This window comes from Heptranchias perlo, chromosome 3 (assembly GCF_035084215.1).
Source record: "Heptranchias perlo isolate sHepPer1 chromosome 3, sHepPer1.hap1, whole genome shotgun sequence".
Classification (NCBI taxonomy): Eukaryota; Metazoa; Chordata; class Chondrichthyes; order Hexanchiformes; family Hexanchidae; genus Heptranchias; species Heptranchias perlo.
In genome coordinates this window covers 34,444,029-34,456,758 of record NC_090327.1, presented here as the reverse complement: position 1 = coordinate 34,456,758, position 12,730 = coordinate 34,444,029, and the positions used below count along the sequence as shown (strand labels likewise).

At 45.2% G+C, this 12,730-nt stretch overlaps 1 protein-coding gene across 1 annotated transcript in view; it reads left to right on the top strand.

Annotated features, from left to right (window-relative positions):
• Nucleotides 1-2,824: 2,824 nt before the first annotated feature.
• Nucleotides 2,825-12,730, top strand: part of LOC137311822 (xin actin-binding repeat-containing protein 1-like) — a 64,099-nt gene continuing 54,193 nt past the window's right edge. Inside the window, exons 1-2 of the mRNA XM_067978766.1 lie at nucleotides 2,825-2,914; nucleotides 11,620-11,777. Coding sequence (XP_067834867.1) covers nucleotides 11,662-11,777 — 116 coding nt within the window. The 5' untranslated portion in view covers nucleotides 2,825-2,914; nucleotides 11,620-11,661. The remainder of the gene's footprint in view (nucleotides 2,915-11,619; nucleotides 11,778-12,730) is intronic.

Genomic DNA, 12,730 nt, shown 5'->3' with positions numbered 1-12,730 from the left:
ATTGCCGTGAAACAAAGGTACAAGACAGTGGGGGTTAAATTTGATAAACCCCAAAACCGGTCGTTCCGATGCAGGCAGCATGTGAGATTCGTGCTGCCTCATCATTCATCTGATTCCAATGCAAGCAGCCAGGCCGAGCTGCAATGTTCAGTGACTTCTCATCAGCAGGGGGGCCCAGATACCGCGTGAGTTGCTTGCACCTCTTAAAGACAGGCTGCACCTCTTAAAGGCAGCCTGCACCTCTTATTTGCAAAAAGTAAGATACGGGTCCACATGGAGTCTGAATGGAGATCAGATATCGCACACATAAAACACAGATGCAGGTCCCGTCCCTATGTTTGCAAACTGTTGAGTTATGTTAAAACATTGAATAAAGGTTGTGCACTACTAAATCCCACATCCTCCAATCTGCATAACAGACCTCACCTAACTGCCGATCTGAGTTTGTACCAGGCCTGTGAGAGAGTGTGTACCAAGGTTCTCAGATGATGCACTAGAGGCCTTGGTGCAAGAGGTGGACAGCAGGAGATGCATCCTATATCCGCAGAAGGGGGCTAGAGGCCCTCCAAACGTATGCTCCCGAGGCAGTGGGAGGCAGCAGCGGACAAAGTGAATGCCAGGCGCATAGCACCACGAACATGGATTCAGTGCAGGAAGAAGTTCAATTCGCATGAGTGATCAAGGTGAGTGAGGTCAACTCCTAGCAACTGCACCACTAGCCGCATCCACTGCTCCATGCACAACACCCCCATCACCCACATACCAACAAACTCTTTCAATCAGTACTCAACTCTTCCAATTAGATGCTTCCTCTCACCCTCACATTTTATCATTGTTGCAAGCCACACACCCACAACTCACACTGGCAGCTATTCAACCATTACAGCCACATCACCCAAACATCCTGCAGGATACTCACCGACACACCTCCTGCTTTCTTGCAGGAGAAGGTGGTGCATAACAGGAGGCAGCAAGTGGCAGTGGCATTTAGCCCCTTGAGCCTGTTCCGCCATTCAATGAGATCATGGTTGATCTATGACCTAACTCCATATACCCATCTTAGCCCCATATCCCTTAATACCTTTGGTTAACAAAAATCTATCAATCTCAGATTTAAAATTAACAGTTGATCTAGCATCAACTGCCGTTGGCAGAAGAGTGCTCCAAACTTCACCCACCCTTTGTGTGTAGAAGCGTTTCACTCCTGCAAGTCCTGGCTCTAATTTTTAGGCTATGTCCCCTAGTCCTAGTATTCAAGTAAAGGAGACCTCCAAAAACAGGTAGAAATGCATCAGCAGCCAGAAGCAATAATCCAACAACTAACCTGTAAACCCTGCATGGTCCCTTTAAATAGTGCTGGTGGGGGTCCTCCAGGCCATCTAAGACATGTTCAGCTGTTCGTGGTTAAGGCAATGCGTTGGCTGGAGCATTGAGTGCCAAAATGGTATCTATTCCTTTAAATCAGCGTTGCTCACTGATCTAACGCCATATTTTCCTTACTTTAAGTGATGCCGGCGTTCGTTATCTGCACGTGCGCAAACGCCTTTATCAAGATGGCGTCCAGCGCACGTCATGTTCATGCGCGCCAATTCCGGACATCATTTTGGGACCTTAGGAGGCCACGTAGCTCCTTAAAAATGGGTGCTACATGACCCAATTTCTAGCCCAGTGTCCTATCTACAAAAGAAAGTGAACTCCCATGTCCTGGCCAACATTCTTCCCTCAAACAAACATACAAAGAGAACAGATTGGGAGTTAAATTGGGTAACATCTGAAAACAGGTGTGGGATCGCAGTACGTGATTAACCTGCGCCTGTTCATAGCAATTCAGGTAGCACGTTAAATTCGTGATTTTAATGATCGCCACGTACAGCCAATGCTACCTGTGCTGTTCACTGGCTGCACACATCAGGAGGAGACCCAATATGGGCTACTTAAAGGCAGCCTGTACCTTTTAAAGCAGAGGTGCATTGTGGATGCTAGAAGTGTTGGGACTTGTAGTTTGTCTATTGAAATTTCTGAAGCTGGGAGAGAACGTGCACCAGAGTTTCCTGATGTTGCACTGGAGGCCTTGATGCAGGAGGTGGAGAGGAGGAGGCACATCCTCTACCCGCAGGGGAACAGGAAGCCCTCATGATTTGATTGTGCATTTGGTGTTGGCTTTTATGTCTGCAGTCAAGTGAGGGAGATAGCAATAAGTGTTGACAGAAAGAGGACGACATGATGACAATGGAAATGGGAGAGGTTAGGAGAGTGGCAGTGATGGTGAATGGGGAGGTGAATTTGAGGTCAGTGGAAGAGACCCTCAAAGAGCTGGTCTTGTAGACCCCTAGCAGAAAGGAGCTGCCGAGGTTGCCGTCTCTCTTCAACCTCCTCCTCTTCCTCGTCCTCTTCTTCCTCCTCGTCTTCATCATCCTCATCCTTCTCTTCTTGCTCCTCCTCATCATTTTGTCGCCTGGCAGGTGGTGGTAAGGGCTGCTCCCTCAAAATGGCAATGTTGTGGAGCATGCAGCAGACGACCACTGAAACACCACTGCAGTTCTCAAATAGTTAAAGGACTCATCAGTGAAGTTGAATTTTCTACCTTTGACATATCTTTTTGTATGGGGAACTGGGTGATAAAATACTGAGAACATTCTGCACTTTTTGACCTGCATGTCATTGTCGCACAACATGGAAGTAATTTCTTTACAGACGCTGAACTGCTTGATCATTGTGGGAGTCACTTCCCTATCTTCAGGAAAAAGAGGCTGGGCCAACACAGGCTGATCTGCAGACTGAAGGCACTGGACTTTGACCACCCCGGAATAAGCTCCGGCACCTTCTCTAGATCCTGCCCAAGAAGCAGCGCAACTCACTTCTCTAAGCTTCTACTAGGATGCAAGGTACAAAACAACCCTGAACACACTTGAGAGTAAGTGACACTCTTATTGTCATGCAGGTAAAATTTAATGCGACTAAGACCTTGTTTCATTTGCCTTGCTTCCCGGCTAGCTTGAACATTCTCAGGGCTGCTAGTTCCCGATTGATTATTTTTTAACCAAACATGTTCCGTGCAGGTTTCAAAATATTCCCCTGTACGGCCCAAAAATAAAGGCATCCTGAAAACAAAAGTTGGGAAGCACAGCAATTATTTTGACAAATATGAATATTAATTGCTTCATACCTAGTGATTATTGGCAGTTAATTTATATGTAATGCCCTTATGGTCCTGTGTAGCCGTTTGCTTCTGCCGTAAATGACTCAAATCCACTGAGAGGTATAATGTCCTGGACATGTGTATAGTGGGAGCTATTCCTGTAGAGAATAAAGGGATAAATTTTCCCTGCCCATGGAAATTCGGAGACGCCCTGTTCAAAAATTTCTGACCAAATGGTTGTTAAATTATGTGTGGAACATGTTTGAATTTCCACTATGCACTGCGACCAGGTGAGAAAGGGGGAACAACTGGAGTGAAGGTTGTTACTGCGACCCTCTGGACCTCATCCCTCGTGACAGATGCAAAGACCATGTTCATAAAGCCCTTGGACCAGGGTGCTTGGTTGCAAGTGGTTGGAGAGGGATGAGAAAAAATTAAATCAAGGGGAAGGTGATCAACTTTCTGGCAAGCCCTTACCTGCTAGAAAATGCGCAAAAGAAAGCAACTGGGGTTGACATGTTGTCAGAGTGGGTCGTTTAGTGGGTCATTCATGTAGCATCTTGCTGTGTTTCTCAGGATCTCCAAAAGTGCTTCATTGATACAATGAATAGAAGTAGAATGATTTTGGTGACGATGATGGTGCTGAGGGTGTTGGTGATGTTGGTGGTGATGATTGTGGTATTGATGATGGTAATTATGGTAGTTATAGTGATGGTGGTGGTAATGATGATGTTGATGATAATGGTGGTGAAGGTGGTGATGATGGTAGTAATTATGGTGGTGGTAATGATGGTGGTGATGGTGAGGGTGGTCGGTGATGATGGTGGTAATGATTCATAGAATCATAGAAAGTCACGGCACAGAAGGAGGCCATTCGGCCCATTGTGTCCATGCCGGCAGAAAAAGAGCTATCCAGCTTAATCCCACTTTCCAACGTTTGGTCTGTAGCCCTGTAGGTTATTGCACTTCAAGTGCATAGCCATGTACTTTTTAAATGAGTTGAGGGTTTCTTCCTCTACCACCCTTTCAGAAAGTGACTGCCAGACCACCAAAACCCTCAGGGTGAAAACATTTCTCCTCAGCTCCCCTCTAATCCTTCTACTAATTACTTTAAATCTATGCCCTGGTCACTGACCCCTCTACTAAGAGAAATAGGTCCTCCCTATCCACTCTATGTAGGCCCCTCTTAATTTTATACACTTCAATTAAATCTCCCCTCAGCCTCCTTTGTTCCAAAGAAAACAACCCCAGCCTGTCCAATATTTTCTCATAGCTAAAATTCTCCAGCCCTGGCAACAGGCTTTTGACAAGGTCCCACATGGCAGACTGGTCAAAAAAGTAAAAGCCAATGGGATTTACGAGGATATTGCCAGGGCTGGAGAATTTTAGCTATGAGAAAAGATTGGATAGGCTGGGGTTGTTTTCTTTAGGATTAAGCTGGATAGCTCTTTTTCAACCAGCACGGACGTGATGGACCAAATGGCCTCCGTCTATGCCGTAACTTTCTATCCTCGTAAATCTCCTCTGCACCTCTCTAGTGCAATCACATTTTTCCTGTAATGTGGTGACCAGAACTGTATGCAGTACTCAAGCTGTGGTCTAACCAGTGTTTTATACAATTCTAGCATAACCTCCCTGCTCTTATGTATCCCGTATGCCTTCTTAACCAACTTATCTACCTGTCCTGCTACCTTCATGGATCTGTGGACATGCACTCCAAGTTCTCTTAGTTCCTCTACACCTCTCAGTATCCTCCCATTTATTGTGTATTCTCTTGCCTTGTTCGCCCTCCCCAAATGCATTACCTCACACTTCTCTGGATTGAATTCCATTTGCCACTTTTCTGCCCACCTGACCAGTCCATTGATATCTTCCTGCAGTCGACAGCTTTCCTTCTCACTATTAACCACATGGCCAATTTTTGTATCATCTGCAAACTTCTTGATCAAGCCCCCTACATTCCTATAAGTCCAAGATTGTGATGGTGGTGACGATGATGACAGTGATGATGGTGGTAATTATGGTAGTGGTGATGATGGTGATAACAGTGGTGATGATGGTGTGATGAATGTCGTAATGGCGGTGGTGGTGATGGTTTTTGTAGTGGTGACAGTGGTTGTTGTGGGAGGGGGAGAATATGTTGCCAAGCTTAAGAAATATTTAAAAGCGAAAATAGAATTAACAGATTATCAACAAGATGAAATACTTTTCAAAGTGAAAGTACAGAGTGCAAATACTTTTATTGACTTACTCTGCACCGCGTTTGGTTAAAGATTTTAAAGAAATTATGCAGGTTAACACAGCTCTGTGACAAAAAATTGGATCTAATTCTTCAAAGGATCAGTTCAGATGAAAGTCCTTCACCCTATTTGAGTTATTCTAGAATTACAACCCCACCATCCCCCCCATTACAGCTTTGACAAGGCCACTCTCCCTTATACTCAGAGGCTGATTTTTGTCCCCATTTTCAATCGAGAACGGGCGGTGCTCAGGGAAAACGGCAGTGCATTATTTATTGCCCGGTTCCTGCGGGCAATACGCCTACTGTTATTTCCATCTGATCCCGGAAATGGGAGGCAGGCGGCTCATTAAATTATGCAAATTTGGTCCTATAGCATCCTATAGGATCCCAATGCAATTTTCAGGTACCAATGGGCAGAGCTTGTGCCTAATCAGCAGCCCCGAAAGGACTGCTGCCGGCCGCTCAGAAAATGTTAAGTAAAAGTTTTGAAAATGATTCTTGTGCGGTCCGGAGAAGCATTAACCTGCTGCTGGTCCCTCTGCTCCCCCCTCCACAAGATTACCTGCCATCCTTTTCAGGCACTGGTTCAGTGTAGGCAGCTTGCCGAGATTATACAATAGATTGGGCCTCACACCAATTCCATCGGGTGGGCAATGGGCTCGGAATGCCCATCTCTTGCCCGCCATAATTGGACACATGGAAATTCACCCCACTGTGTGAGAGTGAGGGGTGAATGGCAGCAGGTAGATCAGCAGTGGGAGTGGGATGGTTAGAAATGCACTGCCATTTTACCTGCTCTACTGCCCCGTTCCTGCCCAAAACAGAGCTGTAAATCAGCCCTAGTCACTCTCTCACGCACATGTTCACCATTTTTATTTCTATTTCCACTTTATTAACCCCATATCACCTGTATTTTTTTTCTGGTATCCATTGAACCATGTTTTTGTTTTGATGATGCTCTGTGGGTCGGAGGCCAACCTTCCCATGATGCCCAGTGGGGCTGAGGTCTGCCTTTCCATGATGTTCTATGGGTCAGACCCTACCTTCCTATGATGCCCTGTGGGGCTGAGGCCTACCTTCCCATGATGCCCTGTGAGGTCAGACCCTACCTTCACATGCTGTGCAGTGGGGTTGTGCCCAGATCTCCTTTGCTGCTCTTGGAATTGAGCCCACCCATGCTCCTGTGCCATGGTGGGTTGTGGCCAGCTCTGCTCCCGGTGCAACATGGGTATTAGAGGGGTGATTTTAACCCACTGGCGGGAACGGGCAGCCGCGCAGATAAAATTGCCTCCAAAAACTTACCGCCTGTTACTGCTCCATACTTGCCTGCCACCGCTTTAATTAGGCACTTTTCTGAGGCCGCCCAGGCTCCGCCCGACTCAGGCAGGAGCCTCATTAATACATGCAAAGCGGGGTGATATCATGTCATTTTTACCGCTGACTAAGTGAAGCAACCTTCCCATAAATCTCTGGGGGCCAGGAGGCCAGACAGCTCCCTTTTTAAGCCCTTTTGGACAAACAAATGGGATCTAAATGAGGCTGTGGGGTTAAAATAGCCCAGTCCGCAAATTGATGCCATTGGGGGTTGGAGGGAGGGGCAGTGGTGGGGGTTGTTGCTTGCCCCAACCCCTGCCTGGATGAACCCCACGCCCAGTTAAAATCCTCCCCCCCCCCCACAATACCGATGAAATGGGTCAGAGGCTAATGACGGTCCATTCTGATCATAAGGGCCAGGCGGCTTGGTTTTACAACCCTGCAAGGAATAAGAATGATGTGTGTCAACTGACAAATCAATAAATTCTTTCAAAAGGGAACTGGTTATTGGAAGAAGAGTTTAAATGAGAAGATATTAAAGGATATGGGCAATGAGGAGGGGACTGGGATTAAACTAAGTGGCCCATATTGGAGAGGACTTTAAGGGCCAACAATGTAATGCAGGACCAAGTAGGGTTGCCAGGTGCCCTTCCAAGAAGGAGATTAATGAATCAGTTGGGTTTTTACAACAATCCAGCAATTTTCACATTACGTTTTCCACAGATTACCAGATTTATTGAATTTAATTTCACAATTTGTCATGGTGACATTTGAACTTGAGATCTCAAGGTTACTAATGGCCTGTTTCTGTGCTGTAATATTCTAATATTTGAGAAAGGCATGGATGTTAGGGAACTTGGGGAAATAAATAGTGATGTCTTGAGGAGTGTACATATTACAGAGAGGGAGGTGCTGGAAGTCTTAACGCGCATCAAGGTAGATAAATCTCCGGGACCTGATGAAATGTATCCCAGGACGTTATGGGAGGTTAGGGAGGAAATTGCGGGTCCCCTAGCAGAGATATTTGAATCATCCACCGCTACAGGTGAGGTGCCTGAAGATTGGAGGGTAGCAAATGTTGTGCCTTTGTTTAAGAAGGGCGGCAGGGAAAAGCCTGGGAACTACAGACCAGTGAGCCTGACATCTGTAGTGGGTAAGTTGTTAGAGGGTATTCTGAGGGACAGAATCTACAGGCATTTGGAGAGGCAGGGACTAATTAGGAACAGTCAGCATGGTTTTGTGAGAGGAAAATCATGTCTCACGAATTTGATTGAGTTTTTTGAAGGGGTAACCAAGAAGATAGATGAGGGCTGTGCAGTAGACGTGGTCTACATGGACTTCAGCAAAGCATTTGACAAGGTACCGCATGGTAGGTTGTTACATAAGGTTAAATCTCATGGGATCCAAGGTGAGGTAGCCAATTGGATACAAAATTGGCTTGACGACAGAAGACAGAGGGTGGTTGTCGAGGGTTGTTTTTCAAACTGGATGCCTGTGTCCAGCGGTGTGCCTCAGGGATCGGTGCTGGGTCCGCTGTTATTTGTTATTTATATTAATGATTTGGATGAGAATTTAGGAGGCATGGTTAGTAAGTTTGCAGATGACACCAAGATTGGTGGCATTGTGGACAGTGAAAAAGGTTATCTAGGATTGCAACGGGATCTTGATAAATTGGGCCAGTGGGCCGATGAATGGCAGATGGAGTTTAATTTAGATAAATGTGAGGTGATGCATTTTGGTAGATCGAATCGGGCCAGGACCTACTCCGTTAATGGTAGGGCGTTGGGGAGAGTTATAGAACAAAGAGATCTAGGAGTACAGATTCATAGCTCCTTGAAAGTGGAGTCACAGGTGGATAGGGTGGTGAAGAAGGCATTCAGCATGCTTGGTTTCATTGGTCAGAACATTGAATGCAGGAGTTGGGATGTCTTGTTGAAGTTGTACAGGGCATTGGTGAGGCCACACTTGGAGTACTGTGTACAGTTCTGGTCACCCTATTATAGAAAGGATATTATTAAACTAGAAAGAGTGCAGAAAAGATTTACTAGGATGCTACCGGGACTTGATGGTTTGACTTACAGGGAGAGGTTAGACAGACTGGGACTTTATTCCCTGGAGAGTAGGAGGTTAAGGGGTGATCTTATAGAAGTCTATAAAATAATGAGGGGCATAGATAAGGTCGATAGTCAAAATCTTTTCCCAAAGGTAGGGGAGTCTATAACGAGGGGGCACAGATTTAAGGTGAGAGGGGAGAGATACAAAAGGATCCAGAGGGGCAATTTTTTCACTCAAAGGGTGGTGAGTGTCTGGAACGAGCTGCCAGAGGCAGTAGTAGAGGCGGGTACAATTTTGTCTTTTAAAAAGCATTTGGACAGTTACATGGGGAAGATGGGTATCGAGGGATATGGGCCAAGTGCAGGCAATTGGGACTAGCTTAGTGGTATAAACTGGGCGACATGGACATGTTGGGCCGAAGGGCCTGTTTCCATGTTGTAACTTCTATGATTCTATGATTCTATAATATTGAAGGATTAGACCTCAGACAATGAGAGGGGGTCACCCTAGATTGTGCATTCAAGGTCTTGTGTCTGGTTTGAACCCACGACCTTCTGATTCAACAACAACAGCATCAATAGCAACAATAACAATTTGCATTTATATAGCGTCTTTAACGTAGAAAAACGTCCCAAAGCAAGAGTGTTGCCAACTGAGCCTTCTTGACCTTTAACTTTGCATTTCTAATTTCTTTAAAGGAAGTGTGTTATTCCAGTGATTGATTGATGTGTTTTATCAGTTTGTCCAACAGTTGAAAATTAACAGGAAATGGGTAGACATGTGACTCCAGAGTACCATCAATAGCCCTTTCATTGTTTAGAACAGGAGGTTACTTTGTGTTTTGTGAAACGAGTTAATGTTTGAATTTTGACCCCATCTTTTGCTTTTTAGATTTGCTTATTATACTCAGCAAAGATAAAAAGAAAATCAGAAAACACTGGAAGGATACAGCAGGCCAAGCACCATCTGAGAATGATTTGGGTGTGACTCTTTCATCAGAAGCCAAACTGGGCTCTGGCGAACCTTTCCTTTCTCTTTCAGATGCTGACCAAACTGCATTTCCAATTTTTATTGAATTCAAAGTTTCTGTTTGGACGTGGGGTACTTTTTTTTTGCCCTTGAGTTGTGAGCTGCATTTATTGCCTGTCGTCCCTGATAGTGTTAGGCCACTTCAGAGTCAACCATGTAGTGCAGTAGAGCTGCCAAGTGCCTTTCCAAGGAGATTAGTGAATCAGCTGAATTTTTACAACAATCCAGCAACTTTCACAGATGGATCACCAGATTTATTGAATTCAATTTCTCAATGTGCAGTGGCTAGATTTGAACTTGAGATCTCAGGGATACTATTCAGCGCTACCATAACCACTACACTGTGGTGATTGGCTATATGTTGGCACTAAGGAGGAGATGGGGCTCAATGAAAGTAATATCTGATTAAAGAGCTCATGGGGTAGAAATCAGTCTGGATCCATTTAGGCATCCTCCTAGGACACATAAAAAATGGGCCCCACGAATTTAGCAGCGGGTCCAATGTCTGTGCAGATTGGGCACAGACCGTCCACTGCTAAATTTTGGTACGCTTTGCCCCCCTTTAATGCCTGAACAATGCGTGTAATTAAACACATTTTTACCATGGCTCCATCAGAATTCATTCTTAAAAATCACTTCCAGCGGAAGATCCTTTCATTTTTGTATCCTTCCGGTTATTTCTCATGGAATATTTTTGTTTAGTTTTAACAGCAGTTGGAACACTGAGGGTAACTTATGAGTAGAGCAAGTGAATGTCCCATGTGAAACCCTGCAAACCTCTACCCCTACCACATGTAACAAGGTGTCACGGAATCATAGAAGCATAAGTGGAGTCCATTCGGCCCATTGAGTCTCTGCCAGTACTAGCTCTTCAACTAGAACTGTCTGCCCTGATTTCATTTCCCTGCCCTTTCCCCGTATCCTTTTCAAGTATTTATTGAATTTCCTTTTAAATTATGTTACAGTCTCTGCCTGAATAGCCACTCGTGGTAAAGTATTCTCGCTGGGAACTTCCCCTGGGCTTCTCCTGACTGTTGAACTTCCTCCCAAAGTTACGGTGGTGCAGCTGGTGAAGACCTGAGGAAATTCCCGGTATTAACCCTCTGCATGAAAATAAATTCTTCTAATGTCCCCCTTTGCTCTTCTAGTGAACGATACCTGAGTATTACAAGCTTGGACAAAAAGTCCCGGACACAGTGAAAATGCCTGTTGATCTGTTACTTTCCCTATTTATGCCTCCTTGCGCAAATTGCCTTCAAAACAACACTACAAAAGTAATTAAAGTGACTTTGAAGCGCTTTGGAATGTCCTGACAGTTTCTGACAGTTGGCGATCTGAGCACCTGACGAGGGGAATGGCTTTCACTGAGATCGGAGGGAGAGGCTAGCATCTTTTCTGACCAAATTACTTAGCCAGACACATGGAGGGTAATTTTCAACTTCCCCTCCTGGTAGCCTGGCAGAACCCTTTGTAGAACCCGGCTGATTTTCATTCTGCGATGGTTATATGGCCAAAACTGAAGTTTTTCACTGTGTCCTTTTGTCATTAGTGATTCCACCCATCGAGTCTGCTTCTGGCGAAGGCAGAGGGACAAAAGCATTAAACAAATGTCTTATTTCTTTCAAAAGCAAAATCCTGCAGATGCTGGAAATCTAAACTAAAAACAGAAAATGCTGGAGAAGCTCAGCAAGTCAGGCAGCATCTGTGGAGAAAGAACGGTTCTGACGAAAGGTTTCGACCGGAAATGTTAATTCTGTTACTTTCTCCACAGATGCTGCCTGACTTGCTGAGCTTCTCCAGCATGTTCTGTTTTTATGTCTTATTTCTTTTATGATTTCAGTCAATTAACGCTGAAGGATTGAATTGATCTGGATCAAACAAAATGGAGAACAGGGACAAACTGAGGCGGACTCAGTCACTACGAGGCCTCTCTACTGCATCCTGGGACATCTGGGACAAAGACTCAAAGAGAATTTCGGTCTCCAAGCTGGTGGCCAGGTATGATAGGGCATGGGCTGTGATGGAGGGGTTTACACAATAGCACAATAGGAGAAAAGTGAGGTAGAGCGTAGATTCTCAATAGGGAAGAGTGAAACAGAGAGCTTATGCGATGGAAGAACTGGCCTTTACTCACATTACAGCTGTAAATGCATTTCCCTCAACACAAGACAACACAGATGAGAAAGGGTCCTCTGTCTTCTTCAAGCCTTAGCCTTCCACAGCCCATGCAGCAAGTTTCCTGATTAAATGTTCTTGCCGCATCGATGCGCACAGCGAGAGCACGTATCAGGAATTCGGGTTTGGAGATCAGCAGGCCTGATTCGCGCACAATATTTATAGTCAATTAAAATGAATCGTGCGAATGAGATGTGCTGACCGTCATGCCTGAGTTCTGATCTGGACGCCTGTCGTGTGAAGCTCTTCCCCTCTCCCATCCCATGCAGTGCACTGGATCGTGGATCTACCCCTCCATTTAAAAAGGAAAAATTTTGCCAAGTTCCCCCATCCCCCCTCCCCCACAGGCTAACTCAAACACAACCCCAAAAATACAGCTTGCATTACTTATTCTTTCTTTATAATATTCCTATTACAGATTAGAATATGTTTTCCTCTCCTATCCACTTTGTGTTCATAGTTAGTGGCACATAAAGGAATATCAGTTACACAACACTTCAGTTACAGCGAGTGAGCCAGCTGTTACAAACGCAGACCTCCCGTACAGTTCAAATTCCCTGATGTATATAATTTCCTGTTCCTCCAATTGTCATTCTCACAGCAGCCAGCAGAGGGGGAGCATTAAAGGGCATGGGGGAAAAAAAATTGATAAGGCCTATTATTGGGCGCGGGTACCGTGATCCGCTATTAACCCGCACCCAATGGCCCCTGCGCAGGCAGGACGAGACTTTTGTGAGGCCTGAGGACTTACCTGCAAGCTGCGTTGGAAATCAGCG